The 25,416-nt window shown below is 52.7% G+C and overlaps 1 protein-coding gene across 1 annotated transcript in view; it reads left to right on the top strand.

Annotated features, from left to right (window-relative positions):
• Window positions 1-24,664, top strand: part of Col4a1 (collagen type IV alpha 1 chain) — a 130,159-nt gene extending 105,495 nt beyond the window's left edge. Inside the window, exons 30-52 of the mRNA XM_027938860.2 lie at window positions 586-736; window positions 915-1,028; window positions 1,593-1,760; window positions 1,877-1,966; window positions 2,674-2,826; window positions 3,001-3,099; window positions 3,204-3,293; window positions 4,180-4,319; window positions 4,690-4,816; window positions 4,905-4,985; window positions 5,440-5,538; window positions 6,463-6,513; window positions 8,178-8,363; window positions 8,909-9,042; window positions 10,643-10,715; window positions 11,612-11,683; window positions 12,675-12,803; window positions 13,749-13,847; window positions 14,820-15,032; window positions 15,883-16,060; window positions 20,164-20,278; window positions 21,284-21,456; window positions 23,177-24,664. Of these exons, the coding sequence (XP_027794661.2) occupies window positions 586-736; window positions 915-1,028; window positions 1,593-1,760; window positions 1,877-1,966; window positions 2,674-2,826; window positions 3,001-3,099; window positions 3,204-3,293; window positions 4,180-4,319; window positions 4,690-4,816; window positions 4,905-4,985; window positions 5,440-5,538; window positions 6,463-6,513; window positions 8,178-8,363; window positions 8,909-9,042; window positions 10,643-10,715; window positions 11,612-11,683; window positions 12,675-12,803; window positions 13,749-13,847; window positions 14,820-15,032; window positions 15,883-16,060; window positions 20,164-20,278; window positions 21,284-21,456; window positions 23,177-23,258 (2,817 nt within the window). The 3' untranslated portion in view covers window positions 23,259-24,664. The remainder of the gene's footprint in view (window positions 1-585; window positions 737-914; window positions 1,029-1,592; window positions 1,761-1,876; window positions 1,967-2,673; window positions 2,827-3,000; window positions 3,100-3,203; window positions 3,294-4,179; window positions 4,320-4,689; window positions 4,817-4,904; window positions 4,986-5,439; window positions 5,539-6,462; window positions 6,514-8,177; window positions 8,364-8,908; window positions 9,043-10,642; window positions 10,716-11,611; window positions 11,684-12,674; window positions 12,804-13,748; window positions 13,848-14,819; window positions 15,033-15,882; window positions 16,061-20,163; window positions 20,279-21,283; window positions 21,457-23,176) is intronic.
• Window positions 24,665-25,416: the final 752 nt, after the last annotated feature.

Below are 25,416 nucleotides of genomic sequence, written 5' to 3'. Positions count from 1 at the left end.
CTCTTCTGTAGGTTGTCCCTTGAGTGGCCCAGCTGGGCACTGTGGCTTAATGCCCACCTGCACCCTTATCTTGAATGCACACTCGGCCAACAAAAATACTTCCCTTATTTTTAATCACCTTTGTCAAAGCCCCTTGGTTCATGCAGTCGTTCTGCATGTTAACTTGCCATGAAAGCCTCCTTTGTATAAAACACTGGGTAACTGGACTCCTGGACCCACTCTGGAAGTGGCCAGCTCTGAAGAAGATGTTCATCCGTCAGTCACAGATTGTCGTGGGTTTTGATGGCTGCTCAGGGTCAGCTCTTCATCCCAGGTTCAAGAAGGCAGAGCCAAGGGGCTACGAGGGCCAGGATACTGGTGCAGTGTCTGGATTGTCCTCCTTTGTTACCTGCACCCAGGGCTTGTGGGGAGGTTGGCAGGAAATAACTGCTGTGGGGAAGCTTTGCAGACGACGCAGAAGGGTAGAACAGATGTTGCTCTCACCCACATCTTGGCCGCATCAGCCAAGTTGCCCTCTGCACTGCTGACTGGTGAAGATATTGACGTTGCCGACTGATTTGCTTCTTCTGCTTTGGGGACTTTCAGGGAGAACCTGGCATTGGTCTGCCAGGACTCAAGGGACTTCCAGGTCTTCCCGGCATTCCTGGCACACCGGGGGAGAAGGGCAACATCGGAGGACCAGGCATTCCTGGAGAACACGGGGCCATCGGCCCACCTGGGCTTCAGGGGATCAGAGGTAACTGGCACATGGGTCTAGACTGTGCCGAGGACGGGGTCTGTTTCTCGCCCCAGAGCACCTTCTGGGTGCTCTATGCACATGTGCTGAATGGCTGATGGAGACCTAGGTTCTGGGTGGTGCTAGGGTGTGGGTGGCCTGCGTGTGGTATGGAACCTGTATGGTCATCCCCCTCCAGGTGACCCCGGACCCCCTGGAGTACAAGGCCCAGCAGGACCACCCGGAGCTCCCGGAATAGGCCCTCCTGGAGTTATGGGCCCGCCTGGAGGACAGGGACCACCAGGGTCATCAGGTAAAGTGCCCTTCTCTTGAATGGTCCCTTCCCCAAGCACAATGGGCCGGGAGACGATGCAGACACTGCAGCTGCCATTGAGGAGGGAGAAGCACAATTTCCGAAGTGAAGGGAAGAAAGGAAATTCTAGTTTGTGAAGTGGGTTTGCTCGTTTGCTGAAACACAGAGTCACAGATTTCTATTGTTTTCCTCCCAGTGAGATTGTTCTATGTGTCAAAGCATCTCTGAGTGATATACTCCATGTAGTGTTTGCACAGCAGGCTTAAGAGGTTGCTGAAAACACAGATCGAGCCCGTGTCTAGCTGCCTTTGCCTTTATAAGAATCACCTTAGAATATGGTGGTGCAGGGGAGTAGGGCAGAGCCTGCAGTGACAACTGTCCTGTGATCGTGACACTGAGGGCAGGAAGGGGTGGCCTCTTCTCTCAGGACATTGTTCATCACTCACGCCGTGGGAACCCCAGGCGCTGGTGTCATTCAGGGCCCCAAGGATGGCTTGCTCACGTGCTTCCTTCAGAAAGGAGGAGTCAGGGTTCTAAAGTGACCTTCGCTCTACCCAACTGCAGGTCCCCCTGGAGTCAAAGGAGAGAAAGGCTTCCCTGGATTCCCAGGCCTCGACATGCCCGGCCCTAAAGGAGACAAAGGGTCTCAAGGACTTCCCGGCCTCACAGGACAGTCAGGGCTGCCTGGCCTTCCCGGACAGCAGGGCACACCTGGAATTCCAGGGTTCCCAGGTGGGTGGCTTCTGCCTGGGTTGATGGTGAGGGACGGTCTCACCGCGTTCTTTCCTAGCTCATACTATTCATGTTCCATGTGCAGAAATGTTCAGACTCCTTCATTTTGGCCACAGGTCCCAAGGGAGAAATGGGTGTCATGGGGACCCCAGGGCAGCCAGGCTCACCAGGACCCGCAGGTGCCCCAGGACTACCTGGAGAAAAAGGTAGGGGGGCTGGCAGACCCCAACACCCCGTGTGTCCTTCTTGAGCATCTTGGGGGTCAGGCCTTGCTGCACACGCTGTCGCATTCCAAGAGGAAGATGAAGGGGTACAGAGGGCGAAGCCAGGGGCTGGAGGACCCCTCTCCTGGGATCTGAGTCTCAGGCACAGGGCCTTCGGGAGGAGCAGGGCCTGCCTTCAGGGTGCGCTGGCTCCTTCTGTGGAACGTGGTGGAGTCTTCAGTCGGACAAACCTGGCTTCTTTTCAAGTCCTAATTTTTCTTTATTGTTATTTGAAATTGTTCCACAATGATTTTCTTTAAAAGAGAAATTGACTGTAAGTGTGAAACAAAACAAAAAGGGCATTTGCTTAGTAGGACAGGAAAATGCCTGTTCTGTACCTTGTTAAGAACGGTGGGCACTATGAACAGGACTGGTAAAGACAAGTGATTATCTGAGCTAATTAGCCAAGTGAAGTCTATTAGAAATATTAGCAAATAATGAAGTTCCGAAATGGGCTTTATTGTTCATTTCCCTGGGGTCAAATCTCCCACGTGACTCCAGCACTTGCCACCTAATGTCACTTTTGCATGGGTCCTTCATTTTTCCCCAGCCTCATCGGTTGCTGCAAGAAGCTGGATGAATGGCGAACCTTATACCCACGTCCGTGAGGCAGGGCCAGGCCTCACCCGCTGCTTCTCTTTCCTCTGCAGGGGACCACGGCTTCCCAGGCTCCTCAGGACCCAGGGGGGACCCTGGCTTCAAAGGCGACAAAGGGGATGTTGGGCTCCCTGGAAAACCAGGGTCTATGGAGAAAGTGGACATGGGCAGCATGAAGGGACAGAAGGGAGACCAAGGAGAAAAAGGTGCGTGGGAGGAAAGCCTTTAACGCAAAAGTGGAGCCAGGTGCCTCGCTGTGTGGGGGGGATATTTGGTTCTCCATGAGTAAATCAAACCACCCTGTGTCCCTGCAGTGGGTTCCTTCTAAACAAACGTGGGTCTTAATTGTTTTTTTTTTTTTTTTTTTCTGTGACATGTAGGACAAATTGGACCCACTGGTGACAAAGGATCCCGAGGAGACCCTGGGACACCAGGAGTGCCTGGGAAGGATGGGCAGGCCGGGCACCCCGGACAGCCAGGTAGGTCGGAGCTCGGGCTTACCGTGTGCCAGAGTCCTGCTGAGGAGGTACCCTGCCCTTCTCATAGAGGTTAACCTATTCGACTTTTCTCTTTGTTATGCTAGGGCCTAAGGGTGACCCCGGCGTAAGTGGAACACCAGGGGTTCCAGGACTCCCTGGACCGAAAGGAGCGGTCGGTGGCATGGGCTTGCCAGGTAACCTGGGTTAAGACTCTGCAGGCATGTGGGTGGGCAGCGGGCGTGTCTGCAGAGCAGCCCTGCTTCACCAGCCGGGCGTCTCCCCAGCAGCCACGTGTTTCCGTGGATTCACCCCCCTCAGTTCTGAATGCCCCCTGCCTAGGGATGGGGCGTTGGGTTGACACCATGACCCTTGCTAAAAGACCCTCTCAGTGTAAGAGAACAAAGCCCAGCCTGCCACACTCTCCTGTGCGTCATCTGTGAGTGACCTGGCTGCTGGGCTGGCGGCTCCCTGGGAGACACTGGCTCCCCACTCAGGCCACCAGCACTAGCATCTCGGCCCCCAGGTCCCTGGGGTTAGTCCACAGTGGTCCTCTGGCTGCTCTGCCTTCACGCCTTCCCATAGGCATCTGCTCCAGGGAGAGAACCAGAAAGAGCAGGGACACAGGGGGAGGCAGAGCACTGAGACCAGCAGGACTGCCCGGGTGTCTTGGAATGGGCAGGGAGAGGGCACCCATCTGCCCCTCCTGGCAGGGCTCCTGCTACCTCCTTCTGCCTATGACTAAGTGAGCTTGGTACCAACACACCTGACTCTATACTCCACGGCATCTCACAACCCCTCTGATTTCTGGTTAAGGAGACTTGATTGTGTAATAAAGATATAAACGTGTTTTTTTTTTGGTGTGTGTGCCATTGGTTAGTATTCTAAGCACTTAGCTCTCTGCATCAAATGACCGTCTTAGAAGGTGGCAGTGGCATTTCCTGGTTTGGCTCTGCGGTGACTCTGGGGCCACAGGGAGCTGGATCACTGGCGGGTTGATGACCTGGCTGACGTTTTTGCCTCTTGCGGCTGCGGTGGGCACGAGCAGTTCTCTCATTCACGTTGCCACTGTGTGTGTTACAGGGACACCTGGGGAAAAGGGCGTGCCCGGCATCCCCGGCCCACAGGGCGTCCCCGGCTTGCCTGGAGAGAAAGGGGCCAAAGGAGAGAAGGGGCAGGCCGGTCTCCCCGGCATTGGGATTCCTGGGCGGCCTGGCGACAAGGTAACTGGCCCCCGTCTGCCCAGAGTGTTGGTGGGTTTTCATCAACAGTCTCGCAGCCAGGGCATCGCAGCCCATGGCACTTCCCAAGGAGCTGGAAGCTGCCACCCCTCCCGCCCACGGCTTCTCGCCCCCAGGAAGAATCTAGAAACTCGTGAAGAGGGGAGGGTGGCCAGTTCTCGGGAGAGAGGGGAGGGACGGGCGAGGATTCGCTCTTTCGCCCGTCCGTTCTGCCCTTTCTTCAGAAGCAGACTTTGGTTCTTTGGAGATGAGGCCTAAGTGTGCACTCTTGTCCAGAGAGTGCCTACAGACGTGCCTACAGACGTGCACCGGGGACAGGCGTGAAGTTAACATGCCTCATTTCACCCTGTAGGGAGACCAGGGAGCAGCAGGGTTCCCAGGAAGCCCTGGAGAGAAGGGAGAGAAGGGCAGCATCGGGATTCCAGGAATGCCGGGGTCTCCGGGCCCGAAGGGGTCTCCAGGGAGTGTTGGTTATCCAGGTAGGTGGCTGGGCCTCCTCCTTAGCGGGTGGCTCACAGACACTGCACTCAGGCTAATGGGCCATTCTGGATTTTGTGTTTTCCTCAGGAAGCCCTGGGTTGCCTGGGGAGAAGGGTGACAAAGGCCTTCCGGGACTGGACGGTGTCCCTGGTGTCAAAGGAGAAGCAGGTAGAGACCCCCCCGGGACATAGACGGGGCACATGGGGAAGAGCAGCAGCTTGGGAACTGCAGCCGCAGGGAGCTCCCATCCCAGAGAGACTGGGCCCTGGGCGCTGCGGTGGGGCCTGGGGGCTGGCCGTCCCACCCTCCGTTTTCCAGATGAGCATCAAGTCTGGGGTCCTGCAGGGTCTTTCCAGGGGCTTACTGCTTGTAAGGCACCAGGACCAGTCTCCAAGCAGTTTCTGGGTGCTTTACACATCTTCTCCCCATTCTCCCCTGTGCCTGAGGGTCAGGTCACATCTTGCTAGCAGCACAGAGGGTCCCCTCTAAAGGTCATCAGAGTTGACCTCAGGGACTCCAAGTCAACCCAGGAGGGAGTGTCCTGGGGATGTTGGAAGGGACAGTTTGCATGCAGACCAGGGTGCTGTGAGAGCTTCCCTGAGGGACTGTGGAATTTCTCTAGGTCTTCCTGGACAGCCTGGCCCCACAGGCCCAGCCGGACAGAAAGGGGAGCCAGGCAGTGACGGAATTCCAGGATCGGCAGGAGAGAAGGGTGAACCAGGTATTTCCGACCCCCACTCCCCTCCGGAGTGTGCATTGCCCATAGGAGACCTTTGTACCACACGGAGTGAAAGGAACAGGTCACCAGCGGTGCCTCTGCTTGTGTCCCTGTGACTGTTGAAGCCCTGATGTGGACATGTGGGCAGGATCAGATGAGGAAGGGGGCCTGAAGTAGCAGGGCTGGGTGACGAGGCCAGGTGCAGCACTGGGCGCTGAGGCCTGCGCTCAGGTGGGACGCTCTCCTTCCCCGTCTCCCTGGCATTTGTCATGATAAAACAGAACGGAAACAAAAGCAAGATTCCACTCTGCCCAGCCTCTCATCCATTTGAGAAGCAGTGCGTGGGATTGGGCCCCCGAATCTGCTCCTGTCATTGATGGGAGGGCTGCAGCTTGGACCCAGAACCAGCACCAGCTGTGACAGTGCAGTCACCTATGCTGTGTTGTGCGAGGGGGCAAACTCAGGACTGAAGCTAGTCACCCCCGCGAAGGGACGTGGGGAGGAACATGGAGGGGACTTGGGGCTGTCCCTGTTGGCGTCGTCTTAAGTTCTCCCCACCCCACTTAAGTCTCCCCTCGAGCCCATTCTCTTGTTGCCTTCCCCCATGTCTGTTGCCCCGTGCCTCTGGGCTGTCCCACCTCCTGGGAGAAGGCCAGTTTGTTCACCTGCAAGCCGCAGTAGGAAGGAAATGCTCTTATTTACAGATCATTTCTGCCAAGCCTCAAGGGCTCTGAGCTGAAAGGTGCCTAGGAAAAGGTACTGAGTTACAAATATGGACTCGCGGCGTCTTGTGACCGTCACAGGAGGGTGTTCCTGCTCCCACCTTACCCTGAATAGTCCGTGCACACCACGGACGCCTCGTGCGTCAGGACAGCTGGCCTCCGGTGCTGCCCCTGCGTCCTGACTCTTTCTGTCCTTATCCCACAGGTCTACCAGGAAGAGGGTTCCCCGGGTTTCCAGGGAGCAAAGGAGACAAAGGTGATATGTTCTCAGCATGCCCCTCCTGTCAGCCACCTCTGCCACTTCTCTGTCTCCTCAAGAGGAGACAGAAGACCTAAACAGACCAATAACTAGGAACAATACAGAAGCGATAATAAAAAGCCTTCTAACAAAGAAAAGCCCAGGAATTTCCAAAATAGACCACAGACCATATTTGACGAGATCGGGCGCGTTCAGGGTGGTATGGCCATAGACAACACAGACCATATTTTAGGCCACAGAATCCAGGTAGATTCTCAGTTGAATTCTGCCCAACCTTTATAAAAGAACTAACGCCAGTGCTTCTCAGATTATTCCATGAAATGGAAAGGGGTAGGAAACTTCCAAATTCATTCTACAAAGCCAGTATCACACTTACCAAAACTAGATAAGAACACATCCAAGAAAGAAAAATGCAGACCAAGATACATTTAGATGCAAAAATCCTTAATAAAATATTATCAAATAGTATTCAACATAGTAAGAAGGTTGTACATCATGATCAAGTTGGATTTATCTCAGGGATGCAAGGATGATTTGACATATGCAAATCAATAAATGTAATTAACCACACAAATAGGATCAAGGAAAGAAATCACGTAGTCATCTCAATAGTTGCAGAGAAAGCCTTTGACAAAATTCAGCACCAATTCATGAAAAAAACCCAAACTGAAGAAAGTAAGGACAGAAGGAACTTGCCTAATGAAAGCTAAATATATGACAGAGACAAAGCCAACCTCACGGTGAATGGGGGATATGAAAGCATTTCCTTTAAAATCTGAAATAAGACAAGGACGTCACTGTCACCTCTCCTATTCAATGATAGTACGAGAGATTCTACCCAGAGCAGTTAGGCCAGAAGAGGAAATAAATGGGGTAAAGCTAGGAAAGGAAGCAGTCCAATTATCATATCCAGATGATATGATCTTGTACTTAGATCCAAAATGGTCCACCTGAAGATTACTAGAGCTAACAAATTCAGCAAGGTAGGAGATTACAAAATCAACGCACAGAAGTTAATAGTTTTCCTATACAGCAACAATGAATCTGCTAAGAAAGATATCAAGAAAACAATCCCATTCACAATAGCCAAGAAAACATATCCAGGAATAAATCAAATCAAGCAGGAGAAAGACCTCAAACAGTTGAAGAAGCCCCTTTTCTTTCTTTAGTGTTTTGTAGCTATTTCATGAGAAGACAGACAGATCTCCCGTGTTCATGGTTAGGCAGAAATAATATTGTTAAATGGTCCTATTACTACAAGCAGTATACTGATTCAGTGCGGTCTCCATTAAAATACCAATGTCATTCTTCATAGAAGTTAGGAAAAAAAGTTCTAAAATTCATTTGGAAGAATAAAAGACCCAGAATAGCCAAAGCATCCCTGCCCTTGGGCCAACCCAGCCTTCACTTCAGCAGGGCAGTTGCTCACGGGTTCAGGTGCCTTCCACAGAAGGCTCCTTTTAGAATGTGTGGAGAAGGTAGCCAGGTTCTCCCTCCCAGGCCAGGGGAGCAGCCTGGTTGTTACTTTTCCTCCCAGGCCTTGGGGAGCTCCCCACTGTGGGTGCCTGGAGGATGGGACGCGTTCTCCTGCCACCCCTGCCCATCTGAGCCCTGAGTCTGTTCTGCTCTGTTTCACCATCTCAAACTGTTTTGTTGTCTAGGTTCAAAGGGAGAAGTGGGGTTCCCTGGATTAGCTGGGAGTCCCGGAATTCCTGGACCCAAAGGCGAGCAAGGATTCATGGGTCCTCCGGGGCCCCAAGGACAGCCAGGCTTACCAGGCAGTCCCGGCCGCCCCGTGGAGGGACCCAAAGGGGACCGAGGACCTCAGGGACAACCTGGCCTGCCAGGTAAGGGTGTTTCACCAGGTGTCAAAGCTGGGGGCTGGGACGGAATCCACACAAGGAAATTAGTGTGAAAGAAACAATTATGTTCTCAATCGAGGTTTCTAGACATTTACAACATTCACTAGAACTGGAAGCTGTATTTTTGGCCTATTAGGTGAAAGTTTTTCTGCTATCCTGTCAAGAAACTTTAGAAATTAGGGAGATGCAAGAGAGGAAATTGCTGGAGCAGACTTGGCACAGATACTCCCAGAGCTTGGTTTAGAGCAGCAGGAAGCTCTAGCGCCCTCCACCTGACGCCAGTGTCGGTGGTGGTACCGGAGGTGCCCAGGGCACCTGGATTCCAGGGTGCCTTGTCAGGAGGTCCTGGCATTCATATGCATCCCTCTTTCCTTCTGGGCCTGGCCTTTATTTCTTAAGGGCTTATGTTGTTCATCTGGTGGGGTCATGATGAGGGACAGCTGGATGTCAGTGAAGGGCATCACAGCCCGGGGACAGGTACATGGAATGCACCTTCCCACCTTGATCATGCACCTTTCCTCTCCTATTAGGGCTTCCGGGACCTATGGGGCCTCCAGGGCTTCCTGGGCTTGATGGGCTGAAGGGTGACAAGGGAAATCCAGGATGGCCAGGAGCACCCGGCATTCCAGGGCCCAAGGGAGATCCAGGGTTCCAGGGCATGCCGGTGAGTGACGGGCTTGTCGTCTGTCGTCCTTGTTGTGTTTGTCTTTGAGAAAGAGCCTGTTCTGCTCGCAGAAAACCATATGTCCTTGTGTGTGCTGTTGTGTGTATGTATATAGAAACGAGTGGCACTCCCTAGCCCCTAAGTCAGTTCCTTCTCTTGCCAGTAACCAGCTTCTTTATTGGCACCAGAACAGGAAACCAGCATCACATTTTTTTACAACCTATTTGTAAGATCCATTGTATTTTTGCAAATTGTAGTTTAGAACCTAAATCACAATCTATTTACACACTTCATGTTCTGGGAGTCATTGTTGTTTAACTTGGGTCTCCTGTGGTGCCGGGACACCAGTCCCTCCAACTCCAAGCAGAGCACTGTCTTTGGTTGGATTCTCAGCTTGACCACATCAGGGACAAGGCACACGCTTGGTTGGGGTCCCAGGGAAGCCTTGGTGTGGACCCCTGCTCTCTGTCTGTTTCTTTTCTCCTCTGTCTCCGCTTCTCTGTGCGCTTGGGGAGAGGGAGTCCAGGGAGATGGGGGGAGGTCTGTGGAGCCAGCAGGGTTCTGCTGGGGCAGCCCGGTTCTCCCTGTGGCTCCTCAGTAGAGGGCCATGTGAGAGACAAGGCACTTCCTCAGCGGAAAGGGCTGCCGTGTTACTGCGCAGTCAGTGAACTGAGAAGTGCTGTTAGCAGCCGTGCAGAGCAGGTGCGTGGAGCCGCAAGATCACTTTCACCTGCTGGTCCTCCGTGCTGTGCTCACACACCCACCACACACCGCATGTGAGCAGGAATATACTTTAGGTTCTTTATTGCTGTATTATTTTTCCAGTGACACAGTATAGATAATTTGTCGGTAACATAGAAATATATTTCCTAGTTCTAGTGCCAATCAGTGTCTACTCTCTGTATACACATATATGTATAAATTTGTGTATTTATATAAATATATTTATGCACGCTCTATTATTACTATGCTTTTTAAAATAAGGTAGAGAAGCAAATCAATGTAAGAAATAATAGGGCTTTTTGTAATGTTGTATCCATGCCTACAGAATGGAATAACTATATTGAAATAATAAGAAAATCATCTAATGATACTAAATATATTAATATCACTATATTGTAAAGGAAAATAATCCTTCTCTAGTGTTTTAATTTTTTTTACCTAATTAGAATCAGATTTCAGGTATGACATGGAGCTAACTCTGGAGAAGTCATGGCATTTGGGTGTTTAGGGGAATTTTCCTTTGAGGGTGGTCTAGTGTTGGGGATGGGTACGTTTCCCTGACAGGTGTCTGTGGAGTTCCGACTCTGTTCTTGGCATTGTGCTGGGGTGGGCTGCAGGGGTAAGACTTTCCCTGCTCCTAAGGAACTTGCCATGTGGATGGACAAGAGAAGGCAGGCCAGGACAGGGCAGATCATCACAGTTTCCACTGCCCTACGTGGGCACGCAGAGAGTTTCCATCATTCTTGTTGGATCATTTAAGAAAACATGGGCTGCATTGCTACTCCAATCCACTGTGTCGACTTTCTGACTACCAGGTCACTGGAGCGACGGGTATGTGTCTGAGCAGTCCCCGCTGACGTTTTCTTTCTGTGTCTAGGGCATTGGCGGCTCTCCTGGAATCACAGGTTCCAAGGGTGATATGGGGCCTCCAGGAGTTCCAGGATTTCAAGGTACGACAGGACAAACTGCATGTCCTTACTGTTGAACAGATGCTGTTCGGAGGCCCCTAACCACAGGCCCTCGGTGTTGAGATGCTGCATAACAGGCAGCAGGATCTCTGGTTCTCTTCAAATCAGGAGTGGCCTTTCCATGCGGTGGCCCAATTTGTATAATCCTGCAATGGCTGTATACACAGTCTGGTTTTCTCATTAAGAGTAAGTGGCTCAGGTCGAGAATATAGCTCAGTTGGTAGAGTGCTTGCCTGGCATGCACAAGGCCCTGGGTTCAATCCCCAGCACCACCACCAAAAAAAAAAAAAAAAAAGGCTCATGTTCACCTCTACTATTTGTATCTCAATAAGAAATCATGAATCGGGGCCACCCATGTGTTTATTAAGGTATTCAGCAGCAAGCATTCATTGGGTGGCTCCTGGATTCCAGGCTCTGCCATTTTTACTGCTGAATGATGAATATGAAAGTTGAAAACCAACTCTCAGCCGGCAGGTGTCCTGTGGTCTACTTGGGGCCATGTGTGAATCAGATTGTAACCATGAGCAGTGTCACATGTCCCTTCTGGTTGTGACCATGTTAGTTTGTTTCCTGCTTGGAAAAGTGTGGTCTCTGGTTTTAGAGGGACAAGTTCCATCGAATGCTTTAGCCAACAGGAATAATGCCCTTTTCTTCTTTGAGGACCTGTTTGGAAATGTGCTCATGGTGTGTACGTATATGTTTTCATGAATATGTGTCTGTGTATGTGGTGTAAGTGTGCATGTGTGCGTGTACACACAGTACGCACGCGTGTGCCCACATATACATGCGTGTGTGTTTGGGGAGTGTATGTGTGCATGTGTCCACGTCTGTGTGTCATTGCAAGCCCTGTGTAAAGACGGTATCCTCCTTCTGTCTAGGTCAAAAGGGTCTTCCTGGCCTCCAGGGGCTGAAGGGAGATCAGGGAGATCAAGGCGTCCCCGGCCCTAAAGGTAGGAGAGCGTGTTCACTCAGGGGACCTTACTGATGATTTGGGAGATATAAAAGCCCCCCAGTGAGGGGGTTGGTCTTGCGTATGTGAAATGGTGACGGAAGCTCTTTGTAGCATATCAGCGTCCCTGTATGACACTGTTTTCATGAGCAACTTGTCTGGAAAGTCGTACCCTTCCGCCTGGTGGGGAGTCCAGAGGAGGGAGGAGGGACGGTTAAGACTAGAACAGGCTCCAGACTGAACACTTCCCAGGCTCCGAAGTCCTGCGAGCAGTCCTCTGGGCACATGCAGAGTGCACGCGTCCTGGCTGCAGGAAGGACCCTGCCTGGGAAAGGGCCTCGGCTGCCCTTCCCCTGGGGGCCAGGGTGAAGCAGCTCCTGGAGGCACTGTGCTGGGCAGCCGTATTTCCTGGGCTCTGCTGAATTTTCAAAACCACATTCAAGGGAGGAGAATGAGGAGTGAAGAGGGGAAGGAAGAGCAGGGGGAGAAGGTGGAGTGAGAGAACTAGGGTCTGGCTGAGGAAGAGGAGGCAGAGACAGACCTCACCTTCTGTCTTGTAGCTTCCGCATTCCCAGACCTGCAGTGCACAGCCATTGGGAATCGGGGGCAGTGGTTACGTGCCCAGCGAGGCAGATTGGGAGGACGGCGAGAAAACGTCCTAACAGCAGCCAAGGCTGAGGTCCTGGGGAGGACACACTGTGCCTGGACGTGCAGGCCAGCTCTGGGTGGTTGCTGTGGGCATCCCAGAATGGAGTGGAGAGTTTCCATGAGTGACCCCAGTGTCTTTCCCAGTCCCAAGAGGCTGGGGTTTTAGGGTAAAAAGCATGTGCAGACTGAATACGTGTTGTGAGATCTGATGCCTTATGTCTTTGGTAAGACTTTACTTTGGAGAAAAGTGGTCATCTGAATTGCTTCACCCTGGACTCCACTCCAGGGCCTGTTCCTGGCCCAGTATTAATGTGCAATTGATGGATTGTGTCTGATTCCCACAGGTCTCCCAGGCCCCCCTGGCCCTCCAGGTCCTTACGATATCATCAAGGGGGAGCCAGGACTCCCTGGTCCTGAGGGTCCGCCAGGTCTGAAAGGGCTTCAGGGCCCTCCGGGTCCCAAAGGGCAGCAAGGTGAGGCTCCTGGGTGGTGCAGCAGGGTGCGGGGGCTGGGGAGGCGGGCAGGGCTCCCCTTCACTCGGGTGCCTCGGGTCAGAGCCTCTGGTGAGCATTACGCAAACACATTTGAATCCGACTTACTTCCCTCCGTGTCTATCAGAACCAAGGGAAGCTTCTGCGGGGACCTAACAAAGCCAGAATAGAACACAGGAAAGTCAGAGGGACACACAGCCAATGAGTCCAGGTTCAGTGAGAAGCCCGGCCAGGCGCACTAGCACATCAGCCTCTCGGGAGAAGGCGGGGCGGCTGGCAGCCCCTGGAGTGAAGGGATTCTGCTCTCCAGGCAGCTCAGATCTCTGCCCAGCTGGCAGGGGTGCTACTGCGCCCCGCTGCTCTGGGAAACCCTCACCTGGGGTCTGGCCAGGTATTGAGCTAACCCTACCAGGAAGCAGCTGCTAGGGGCCGGTGGAGAGTGGAGGAGCTCCAGGCAGCATCCATGAAGCTAAGGGTCAAGCTACCTGCGAATGAGCTGCCCACAAAAACAGCAAGCTGTCCAGGTCGGGACATCCGATGCCTTGACACTGAGGCTTGTGGAGTCTCCCCATCTCCCCACACCACCTTTCCCACCATCTGCCATAGTCACAGCCAGAATCCAGGAGAACCCAGGGGCCCATGGAGCACCCCCACTGCACGTCAGTGCGCTGGTGGCTCTCGCAGCCTGTGCTAGGCTCTGCAGCACCCAGCTGGGGGCTGACCAGGCAGCCCCTCTCGTCTGTAGAGGCTGAAAAAGACATTTAAGATGGGAAGAGTGATCACAAACTGAAATCCATTCCCATGCATGTCTGAGCTTGTCACGATGAACCCAGCGACTGTGTATGACTGGAGAGCTCTCATAAAAAGGGGCGGACCCAGCTTGCTGCCACTGAGGACCACATCACAAATTCCTCTCTCTTGCTGCAGGTGTGGCCGGCTCGGTGGGCTTGCCTGGACCCCCAGGTGCCCCTGGCTTTGACGGTGCCCCTGGCCAGAAAGGAGAGACGGGACCTTTCGGGCCTCCTGGTAGGTTGCTGTGACCTCCCAACCTCCTCACCCACGACCTGTATCTTTTGGTTAGAAACAGTAGGCCCAGGCGTGCGGAAACCTGAAAATGAACCAAGAGGATCCCTTGAAAGGTGTCCGAGGAAGCGTGTGTCTTAGAAATAGGCTCACGGAGGAGCTGAGCTGTGGTTCCTTTCTGTGCTGAGGCAGATAGGATCAGGCTTGCATTTTCCAGATGTTGTTGAAAGGTGGCCAACGGTGGTGGCCCCACGTGGGGTCCTAAGAGAGAAGTGGGCTGAAGCTAGGCAGAGTCATTGGAGCCACGGACGAGGGAAAGGAGAGTGAAAGATAATGACGCCAGCGTTGGCCCAAAGGCCGCTATGGCGACCCCTTTCCTTGGGAAGCGGGAACTCAGGTGGCCACCCACGATGACAGTGGGCTAAGGCTGAGGCTAACTGAACAAGGAGCTCACCAGCAGGGCGGTGACAGTCCTGCCTCTGGCAAAGCCACCCCAGGGCATGGAAGGACCCGTGTCCGCGGGTCTTACTGCTCTGTGCTGCTCGCCCCGTGAGGTTCCTTGGTTAGTCCTGTGTGACCTCGGTCTGGCCGTGGGAAGCCCAGCACTCTCTAGGAATGGTGTGCATGAGTGTGCATGCATCCACCCGCTTGGGTTTATCTACCAAATCCGCCTCCGTGTGTTCCCTATTGCTTGAACTCGGTGTTCTGAGCATGTGCTCTGGGTCCAGCACATGGCAGGGCTCCTTAAGCTGTCACCAGGGGGTGTGCAGGAAGGGAGGGGAGACCACCTGGAGGAGGTAGGTGCTTGTACTCAGTACCCTGAGTACTTTTCTGGGTACTTTTTTTGTAATGTGAAAAGGCAAGTCACTTAGTGGAAATAAAAAAATATTAATAGCTCGTTTGAGATGATGGTTTTGAGAGTTTTCTGGGGAACCTAATTGTAACTAGAGGAAATAATTTGTCTCTGTATTATAGGTCCAAGAGGGTTTCCTGGCCCACCCGGCCCTGATGGATTGCCAGGATCCATGGGGCCCCCAGGCACCCCATCCGTCGACCACGGCTTCCTCGTGACCAGGCACAGTCAGACAACAGATGACCCATCATGTCCTCCTGGGACCAAAATCCTTTACCACGGGTACTCCCTTCTCTACGTGCAGGGGAACGAGCGAGCCCATGGCCAGGATCTGGGTAAGCCACCGTGGGTCTGCGTTCCCTTCAGTGCAATGTGCAGCTGCCAGCCGGGATACTCACTGTCCCCACCCTGCTGCCCTGGTGAGGAGTCCGCTAAGGGCACAGGTTCCTCAGGAGGGCTCCACCCGTCTCCCTCCATCTCTATAAGTGAACCGTCAGTTCAGCAGCCCTGAACTGCTGATGGGAAGCGAGGACTATGAGGGCTGATGCTTTACACAGCTGTAGATCTCATCTTCCAGCCCCAAGAAGGGTGGAGATCCCCCGGCGCGCACCCAACAGCCTGCACCGTGTTCTGACAACACGGCCGGTAGCTGCTGCGTGTCTAAAACACGTCCCTATTGTCCTGGCCGACATGCTCCACATCTTCTCTGCCTGGTCAGTCTGTTAGTGTAGATCAGCAGAGAGCTACGCATCTGTCCTTGTCCTGTCTGCTGCCGACACCCTCCACCCATCACATCTTGATGTCGAGCACTTTGATTGGCAGTTGGTTGGGGATAGAATCTAGAAGCAGTGCTGCAAGGGCCTCGCTGCCTGGTCTGCAGCCCCGTCCACTACGTGACGGTCTGTTGTCAGGATCCACATGTTCAGTTCCTTCTGGAATCCAGCTCTAGGGCAAGGCTTCTCTCCCCTGGAAACTGGGTTTGTTTCTCTTATAAAAAATGCCCTACCTGACTCTTCACCGGTTCCCCTTTGCCTGATAATTTTAAACTTGATTTAATGCTCGTTGGTAGTAATCCTGGGCTCTTAGCATCTCTACTCCCTGCTTTCTGATAACCGTTTCCATTTGAGCGGGGCTTTGAGGACTAGAGGTAGACAAGGATGTGAGAGACCCCTCTCTCCTGTCCAGGCACGGCCGGCAGCTGCCTGCGCAAGTTCAGCACGATGCCCTTCCTGTTCTGCAACATCAACAACGTGTGCAACTTCGCCTCCCGCAACGACTACTCCTACTGGCTGTCCACGCCGGAGCCCATGCCCATGTCCATGGCGCCCATCACTGGGGACAACATCCGGCCGTTTATCAGCAGGTGAGTCCACCACGCGTGGGAGCAGATGTGTAATTGAGGAAGAAAACCTCTCGGAGTCTGGACTTTATTTTTGTGTTTTCATTTTCTCCCAAACATAGCTGATAAGTCAGTTCATTGCGAGTCGGTTTACAGTGGTGATTTCTGAGTTTCATAATGGAAATCAGCCCCCAAATGTTTAATACAGAAGCAGTTGCTCTCTTTAAAGGTTATGGGCAGGCAGGGTGAGTTTTAAGACAGCATTTTAAGACCCCACTTCTGTGGTGGTGGCTGTCCCTCCTGGAGTGTGGGGATCTGGCTGAGTGCTTCTGCAAGTCTTGGGATGGTGACTTTCTTGGGATGGTGACTTTCAATCTTCCTTCCTTCCTTCCTTCCTTCCTTCCTTCCTTCCTTCCTTCCTTCCTTCCTTCCTTCCTATTATAACCTCCCTAAAAGCCTTTAAAGACATCTTATTTAGAGAATCACATTTGCTTCTACACACAAGCATTAAATCAAGTTTTTTAAAAATCAGTCATTTTTGATTGCGACCATCTCAGCCACACTTGAGTGGCAGTGCAGTGGGTGCAGCACAGGCACATTGTCACACGCCCCTGACGATGTCCATCTGCACAGTCCTTGCTTGCCAGCCTGCGGCTCTTGCCCTCAGACACTGGCCCTGCCCCACCCAGCCACAGCCCTTACCGTCTTTCCCTCTGTATGACTGGCTGTGCGAGGTGCCTTATGTGAGTGGGATGGCACCAGGCTTGTCCTTCTGTGACTGGCTTGTCCCTCAGCACAGTGCTCTAGGGCTCATTCATGTGGAAGTTGGTATCAGAATCCCTCCCCTTTTTAAGGCCAAGTACTATTCCACTGTGTATGCTTGCCCTTCGTTTATCCACCCACCGGCCAGGGGACGTCCAGGTTGTTTCCGCACCATGACTGTTGTGACTGAGTGCTCTGAACGTGGGCATGCAGGTCTGAGAACACACATACAGAAGGACGACTGTGGAATCATGTGGTGGCTCCATTTTATATTTCTTGAGAAACCTATCAGCTTCCTCGGTGGCTGCACCCTTCACGTTCCCATCCACCGTGTTCAGGGGCTCCGGCTCCTGCACACCCCGGCCTGCCCCTCCAATAGCGGCTGTCCCAGTGGGTGTCCCAGTGGGTGTGAAGAGGTTCCAGGAAACCAGGATGCCACAGGCGTAGTGTTTATCTTATCTGCTCACAGGTTTGGTGTGTAGCTGTGCTTTGCACATAATCACTGCACAGATTTATTCTGTACATAAAAATGTATACAAGAGCGAGATCTTTTTTTCATGGTCCTCTTAATCCTACCAAGTCTTGCTTCTTTGGGGTGACGTTGTAGCCATAGAGAGGGAGTGTGTTTGACCGAGTGACTTCCCAATTAAGTACCCACCACACTAATGTCTAGACCGGGCTCCAGGTCCCCAGCAGCCAGCCCAGCAGGAAGACAGGAAATTGAAATGGTCAGGACTGAAAGTTCATGGTGGTCTTGTCTTTGGCTCTTTCCATCTAATTGAAAGTTGACTGCTTCGCTGTACTCAGCTGTAACAGAAAAGTGGCAAATGAGGAAATCCGTTTGACTAAGGAGTTCCATGTTGTACCTTTACACATACATGATAGGGGCTAGGGAGAATGAGTGGGGGAGATTCCCTTGGGAACGTGAGCAGGAGATAGAGTGAAGCGCTCCTTGTTATGAGGAGAGCCGGGAGCCCTCAAGTGCCCCACAGTCAACAGGAAGGGGCCGGGGGCAGCGTGACCACTCTGGGAGCAGCTGACCAGAGGCGCGGTGCTGGCCGCCGGCTCCCCTCCCGGCACTTGATGAGCACCTCCTGTGTGCGGGAAGGGGGCTTGGTGGCAGGCAGCCCTGGAAGATGGATTATACTAGGAGGGCTGCACCGCAAGGGACCTGGAGCCATAAGGCTGTAGGAGGTCACAGCGCTGGGTCGCCTGGCACTGGACACCTCCTGAGGGCTTGCTTTGATTTTCTGACTATCAGAAAACTTATTTTATGGGACTTAAGCTGAATGTTGGCATCTTACTTCCCACATGGTGCTTCAGGGGTACACACAGTGCTTCCCACGTGGGCACCAGTGCCCCTCGGCGGTCCTGTTCCCACACCTGTCTTGCCCAGAACCATGCCGGATGCACTGGAAGGAAAACTAACTGCTCTCATGGGTTTCTTTTTTAGCTTTCCTTGGACAACAGGTAGAAAACAATTATTCATTTATGTTTCCTGTTTACTTGATAATGCTGACATTTGGTTGAAGACATGGGCCTTGGCATGCTCTGACAAAATTCCAAAAGCGGGTCGAGAAGTGTGTCTTGGCACGTTTTCTCTGTGGACACAGCACTTCCAGCAAGGGCCCTGGTTCTGTGAGCACAAGCAAGGTTCAAGGCTGCCTCAGTGTCTCAAGTCCACACTTCGGGGCTTTACGCATCCCTGTTAGCACAGAAATGCAGCCCAAAGGGGCCTCCTGGTCAGGCCTCCAGCCACCCCCTCCTGCAGGGATGCGGCCCCTCTCTCCCCATTGCTGAGCTGCGGGTTTCCATGGTCACCTTAACTTAGGAGTTTCCAGCAATGTCTCAGGACCTACAGGTTCTTCTGGGGTCTTCCTGTGGGGAAGGTCTGAAGGTTTGTTTTGGAAACTCTTACTTAGGGGGAATCCTTCAGCTGAGCAGCAGAGACGCTGCGGACACTCTAATCCTGAGGGCTGTGACCTTTTCGCAGCACTTTCTCTGGCTTTCTGCAGACAAGAATCTTCATAAATCCATGACTGTTCAGTCACTCAAGTCGAAGGACCCAGGGTTTCAGAGCCAGGAGAGCTGAGGTCTGGCCCCGGCTTTGACGCTAACTGTGGCCTTGGTTTCTCCAAGAGTAACATGGGGCATGGGACAGCTTGAATTCTAAGGACTGACAGCTCTTTGAACCTGTGCCTGTGTTCCCTGGCCACCCTTCCAACGGCAGGACCACCTCTCCGTGGCACCTGCAGCCCCCAGCACCCAGGCTGCCTGGAATGACAACCCTGTCCTCAGACCCTGCTGCTTCCTGTGTGTAGGAGGCAGGTGGCAGCAGGTGGACAGACTCATTCAGGGACCGTGTTTAACTGAAGCTTTTAATTCATCTGCATTTGGGTGAATAATGTAGAAAATCACGCACTCAAGTGTTGATAAGATGGAGCTGATAATTTGGGGACACCAGTTCACATCAGTTCTCATGACAGTGTCCCAGCAGAACTCGTTCTGATCCTTACCATTTGCACTCCTTTCCAGAGGGCGGGTGCTCAGCGCACAGTGGGGCTTGACAGGCAGTTTGCTGCTGGTGTGTGTTGGGTTAAGATAGTCTCCCCCATCAGGGCCCTTCCTTGGTGGGTCCTGGTCAGAACACTGTGGGGTTTGAATTTAGTCTGGGGTACAGTCCAGCCACTGAACTTGAGCCAGCCATGGCCGGGTCCTGTCCTGGGGAGGAGTCAGCTCAACTTCAGTGGACGCTGACAGCCTTGGACCCTGAACAGCCAAGACTAGAGGGCAGGAGCAGAACAGCTCTGCTGCTGGCCTCAGTCTGCCCAGGTCCCTGGAGGAGGCTCACGTGGCATCCGGCCACAGGTGCTGGAGTGCACATAGTATCCTCCTCGCCCTGTTCACCAAGTGTGCTTCTTGCATGAGAGGTTCTTCAGAGCATTAGCTCTTGTGTCCCAGAACTGGGGCTCCCCTTTTCTCCAAGCATTAGTTCTGTTTCCTGAGATAGCACCCACTGCAGAGAAGCCGGGAGCACCGAGCTGCACAAAGGAGACATGGGGGCCCTGCAGCCCCAGCCCCCAGGACAGCTGCTGTTAGGACTTGGCCTTCGCCTTTCCGCTCCTAGCACAAGGAGTTAAATAACTTCTGGTTTTGAACTGAATGTGTTAGTGCTAATGCTGGGTTTATATAGCCAGGAAGGCTCTGAGCCTCAGGGTAGTGGGCTCAAGGCCACCACGGAGTCAGCATGCCTTTGAGTGAGAAAGTGGGCAGGGAGCCTGCGGGCAGACCCTGGGTGGAGGAGTGGACGGCCAGAGATGCATCTGAGCTTGCAGCCTGCTAAGAGCTCGCTCCCTTCCTTGCAGATGTGCCGTGTGCGAGGCGCCAGCCATGGTGATGGCCGTGCATAGTCAGACCATTCAGATCCCGCAGTGCCCCAACGGGTGGTCGTCGCTGTGGATTGGCTATTCCTTCGTGATGGTGAGTGTTTGGGGAAGCTGCATTTCCAGGGAAGCCCCCTCCCCTCTATGCCTCAAAGTTCTCTGGACCATGCTGCTCAGGCATGTCCCCCCACATGGACCGTCCCCATCCAGAGTGTGCCCTGGAGCCTGGCCTGCAGGGCGTGGGACAGCCCAGTCAGGCCCTCCTTGCTGGGGGAGCCGCTGCTCTGAGGAGGGATCTGGGATGAGCCTCTTCCTGCAGCACAGGAGCTCTGCATCTCAGTGCCCAGACACCAGGAGCTGCTCCTCCGGAGGCAAAGCCCCGTCCAGGGTCAGGGGGAGCCAGCTCCTGGGGACACGTGTTTTACTAATATACACAGCTTGACACCAGAAAGGTGGGGATGGGAGGGAACACGGGCGCCCTGGCTGGCAGCCCGTGCCGGTTCCAGGTGTGGCAGCTGCCCTAGGTGGGAGCGTAGGGCCTGTCCTGCAGTGAAGACCCCTCTCCTGCCACCCAGCTGCCCTGGATGTTAGATGCCACCAGGATCCATTTCCCCTGGAAGGCCACCTGAAACAGGACACTCAGCGCTGCTGGAGGTGCTCACTGTAGCTTATTCTATTCCTCTGGGAAGCATTGATTCAAGGGTACGGTCCCAGACCTGTAAGATGGGAGTTATCCAGGACTTGGCAGCTCCTCCCTGGCAAGGAATCCTCATTGCCCGCTAAGGCTGGGTTCCACCCTTGTGCCCTCAGGTCCAGCATTATTTACACATTTTTCCCATTTAATGTCCCTAGTTGGAACAGGTGCTGTTGTGTCAGGAATGCTGCACCGTAAGGGCCGCATGTGTTTGAATTCTGATAAAGCTGGGTTGGGCCTCTCCTACTTTGGTGGGAGCCCTGGCTGATTTCTGGCACTGCCGGTTGGTGGTGGCTTTTGGGTGCACACGAGGCAGGCGCCCGTGGCTGTGCAGCAGGAGCACCCTGGCTCCTTCCTGGGATGGTGAGTCTCACGGGGACCCTCTGACACGCTCCCTTTTTTCCGCAGCACACCAGTGCTGGTGCTGAAGGTTCTGGCCAAGCCCTGGCGTCCCCCGGCTCCTGTCTGGAAGAGTTCAGAAGCGCACCGTTCATCGAGTGTCACGGGCGTGGGACCTGTAATTACTATGCAAACGCTTACAGCTTTTGGCTCGCCACCATAGAGAGAAGCGAGATGTTCAAGTGAGTTGGAATGCCTCTCTTCTGTCGGGCTCTGCCCCCCTCTGGCTTTCCTGTTCAGTCACCTGACCCGTGACACCTTCCAGGGCCCAGGCTCACAGGTAGCTGTGGAACAGTCAGGGGGAGTGCCTCTTCCCGAGCGGTGCTGAATACTGGGTTCTGTTCTACCTGGGCAGGTGACCTAGGTGATCGTCAAAAGCAAACCTTAGGTGACAGTTTAATTCTCCCACTCACTGAGGAGCTGTGAAGGGGAGAGGTCCTCTGCCACCTCTGAGGTGAATGCTCTCAGATGTGACTGAAGCACCTGCGTCTTCACTCGGAGCGTGTTTAAAATGCCACGTGCGTGGCCACGGATGCGAGGCCCTGGTGTTTGTCCTCGTGGTGTTTGCAGTGCTGAGCGCAGCCCACATTAGGGGAGCGCAGAGCAACTTTGAACAGAAGAGGTCTTAGACCTCTGCAAATAAAAATCACCCAACTCAAACGCAGCCCAACATTGATAAGCAAAATCTGGAACCCAGACCTCACCCTAAAGCAACCGTCTCCGGTGGCTGCTGACCTGTTGGAGGGAACTTGGAGGCCGTCCCCATCCTACAGGGCAGGGGCACGTGGGAATCCACTGTCGATTACTGAGCACCAGCTGGAGCCCCTTCTGGGGCGGAGGCAGGAGGCGTTTCTAACCCTCCTGCCCCGATGCTGCTTCTCGCCCCTGGAGACGGCCTGTCTTCACCTTTACAGAGAGTTATGTGGAACTCTGCTACCATCTGACTTTTTTTCCAGCTTAGATCATAAAAGGCAGAACACACTCGTTATTCTCTGAACACCAGAACAGCACCACGCACCTAACAGTAGCTGATGCGAGGCCTTTGGGCACCTGGGCACCTGACGTCAGCTCCACAGAGACAGGGTGGCCCTGCACGGAAATGAGCGCTCTTCGCCTCCCAGATGTGGAGCTTCCGCTGAGGGGCTAATAGGGGTTAAAGGGGTTTTCTTTTTTTAAACTAGCAGCTTGGTAAAATGAACCAAGTCCCTTCTCAAATGAGGCAATATACCCTTAATATGAAAAATTATTTCAGGAGCACTAGGATTTGCATCCAGAGTTGCTAAAAATAAGCAGGTTCAATTTTAGGATATGACATTCTTATACACGGCTGCTTTACTTTTAACAGAATTTGATTAGTACCAATTTTAAGTCAGATTTTACCTTTCTAATGATCAAAATAAGGTAGATTTTCTAGAATCACAAAGAATTTAGGCAATTACATGTTTTTCCCTCTCTTTGGCTTCAAATCCCACCATCTGCACGTAAACCCCTCAAGGTTATGGAAGCAGTTTGAGGCCTCATTACACTCACTCCAGGTTTGTGACTTGTCACATTGTCCAACAAAGCTGGTTTGTTTCTTTAAAACTGGAATTTCTGGGATGGGTCTCTGAGTGGGCTCACCACTGTTAGGGGCCACATAGCTTTGACTTCAGCTGGGCCCCAACCTGCTGGTGCCCTTGGCTGGCCCCTGGGTGGCATGGACTGGATGTGCATGTGACAACACCCTCAGTGCTCCATGTGTCCTGGAGCCACATGTGCCTGGCCCAATCATCAGATTGGGGCTGGATCCAGGTTCCAGTGCGTTTCTGTTCCTTAGAAACTGCTGAGCAGGGGTCTGAGGAACTTGAGCTGCATTTCTGGTGCACAGTGAGATGACACCAGTGGTTTCCTCTTGCATTTCAGGAAGCCCACACCATCCACCTTGAAGGCAGGGGAGCTACGCACGCACGTCAGCCGCTGCCAAGTTTGTATGAGAAGAACATAATGAAGCCTGACCCTCAGCTACCGTCACGACATGGTGCTACTCCTCTTCCTCCTCCTCCTTTCTTTTTATTTTTAACAGCAACGAACCCTAGAAATATATCCTGTGTACCTCACTGTCCAATATGAAAACCATAAAGTGCCTTATAGGAATTCGCGTAACTAACACACCTGCTTCATTGGTCTCTATTGCTGAAGGAGAAAAGGACAAGGATAGGCTTTCCATAGTGGCATACCAGTGGCACTTTTGATGAAATGAAATGTAAGTCCACCTGCAACCCAGTGCACTGATGTGTGAGGCGAGAACTCCATTGGAAACCAAAGGTGCTAGGGGTGTGCGGCGCCTCCGCGCTCTCCACTGCCCACGTTCATCCTGTGTTGTACCAGAGGACTGCCCCCCAGATCTGCCTGACTGTTTACCACTGTCCAGTGTTTCAAAATCCAGGTCCCTCGGTCTGTGCAAGTCATAGTAGTGTAAAGCCAGTTTCTTCAAACCTCCAAATGGAATTACGGACTCAGTACCATCTCTTCCAACCCCCCAAACAGAACTCTGTCTCTGCTCTGTGTGGTACTATGCAGCTTCTTTTGCAGAAATTACAACTTTCCTGTGGAATAAAGATGGTCCAAAAGTAGTCAGAAATGAAATATATATATATATATATTTTAGTAATTTATATAGATGTCAGCAATTAGGCAGGTCAAGTTCTAGTGTAACTTCCACTGTTAAAATAAAGCTTACCTAGTTTCCTTCTTTTGAAGACTGTGCTGTCCTTGAATATAGATTTTTCAACAGTAGGATACCAAATGTGAAACATCAACTTTCCTTGCACACTTCCAAACCAAAAATGATGTGTTGCCAAAACCAACCCAGGTTCATGGATATGGTGTCTATGACAATGAAAGATGTACCTTGAACTTATTGTTTTTTGATTCTGTATTGAATATTTTCAGGGTTTTAAACACTAACCACAAACTGAATGACTTGACTTCAAAAGCAACAACATTCAAGGCCTTCATTCCATTAGCCTTCCTCACTCTGCATCCTGGCTTGCAAGCAGCTCTGTTGAATCCGAGTGTCAGTATTCTTACACATGAGCACACGCAGGCCACCACCGTGGCTGCTCATGAGCGCTGTCCACAGACTCCACCAGGGGAACGGATGGATCGCAGGAGGGCAGATTCGGACCTATGCTTGAAATGACATTTCACTCAAACTCTCCAAAACGTTTTCAAGACTACTAAGGCCTTTTATGTAATTTCTTTAAATGTGTATTTCATAAGAATTCAAATTTGTAATAAAACTATTTGTATAAAAATTAAGCTTTTATGAATTTGTTGCTAGGATGGCCCCAAGAGCATTAAAAGTTACTGCACAAGCCACTAATAAACTTGTAAGCTTTGCATACCTTAGATCATTTTTATTTTGCACTTCTTCCAAATGAGAATCCTAGACTGGGGGGCTTATAGTGATTGCTGCAGAGAAGACAGGCCTCCCCGTCCTCAGCACTGCGCACATAGTGAGGGCTCACCCCTGCCCAGGCACCCGCCAGACAAAGATGAACCAAGACGAATAACACAAACATCAGTTGGTTAATGTGGATCCACTGGGGTTAGAGCAGAGTGTGAAGGGGAGGTGAGGGAGCAGAGTGTGGAGGGGAGGTGAGTGACCAGAGTGTGGAGGGGAGGTGAGGGAGCAGAGTGTGGAGGGGAGGTGAGTGAGCAGAGTGTGGAGGGGAGGTGAGGGAGCAGAGTGTGGAAGGGAGGTGAGTGAGCAGAGTGTGGAGGGGAGGTACCTGAGCAGAGTGTGGAGGGGAGGTGAGTGAGCAGAGTGTGGAGGGGAGGTGAGTGACCAGAGTGTGGAGGGGAGGTGAGGGAGCAGAGTGTGGAGGGGAGGTGAGTGAGCAGAGTGTGGAGGGGAGGTGAGGGAGCAGAGTGTGGAAGGGAGGTGAGTGAGCAGAGTGTGGAGGGGAGGTACCTGAGCAGAGTGTGGAGGGGAGGTGAGTGAGCAGAGTGTGGAGGGGAGGTGAGGGAGCAGAGTGTGGAGGGGAGGTACCTGAGCAGAGTGTGGAGGCGAGGTGAGTGAGCAGAGTGTGGAGGGGAGGTGAGTGAGCAGAGTGTGGAGGGGAGGTGAGTGAGCAGAGTGTGGAGGCGAGGTGAGTGAG

This window comes from Marmota flaviventris, chromosome 4, assembly GCF_047511675.1.
Source record: "Marmota flaviventris isolate mMarFla1 chromosome 4, mMarFla1.hap1, whole genome shotgun sequence".
In the NCBI taxonomy this organism is placed as follows: domain Eukaryota; kingdom Metazoa; phylum Chordata; class Mammalia; order Rodentia; family Sciuridae; genus Marmota; species Marmota flaviventris.
This window is presented reverse-complemented; position numbering and strand designations above follow the sequence as displayed.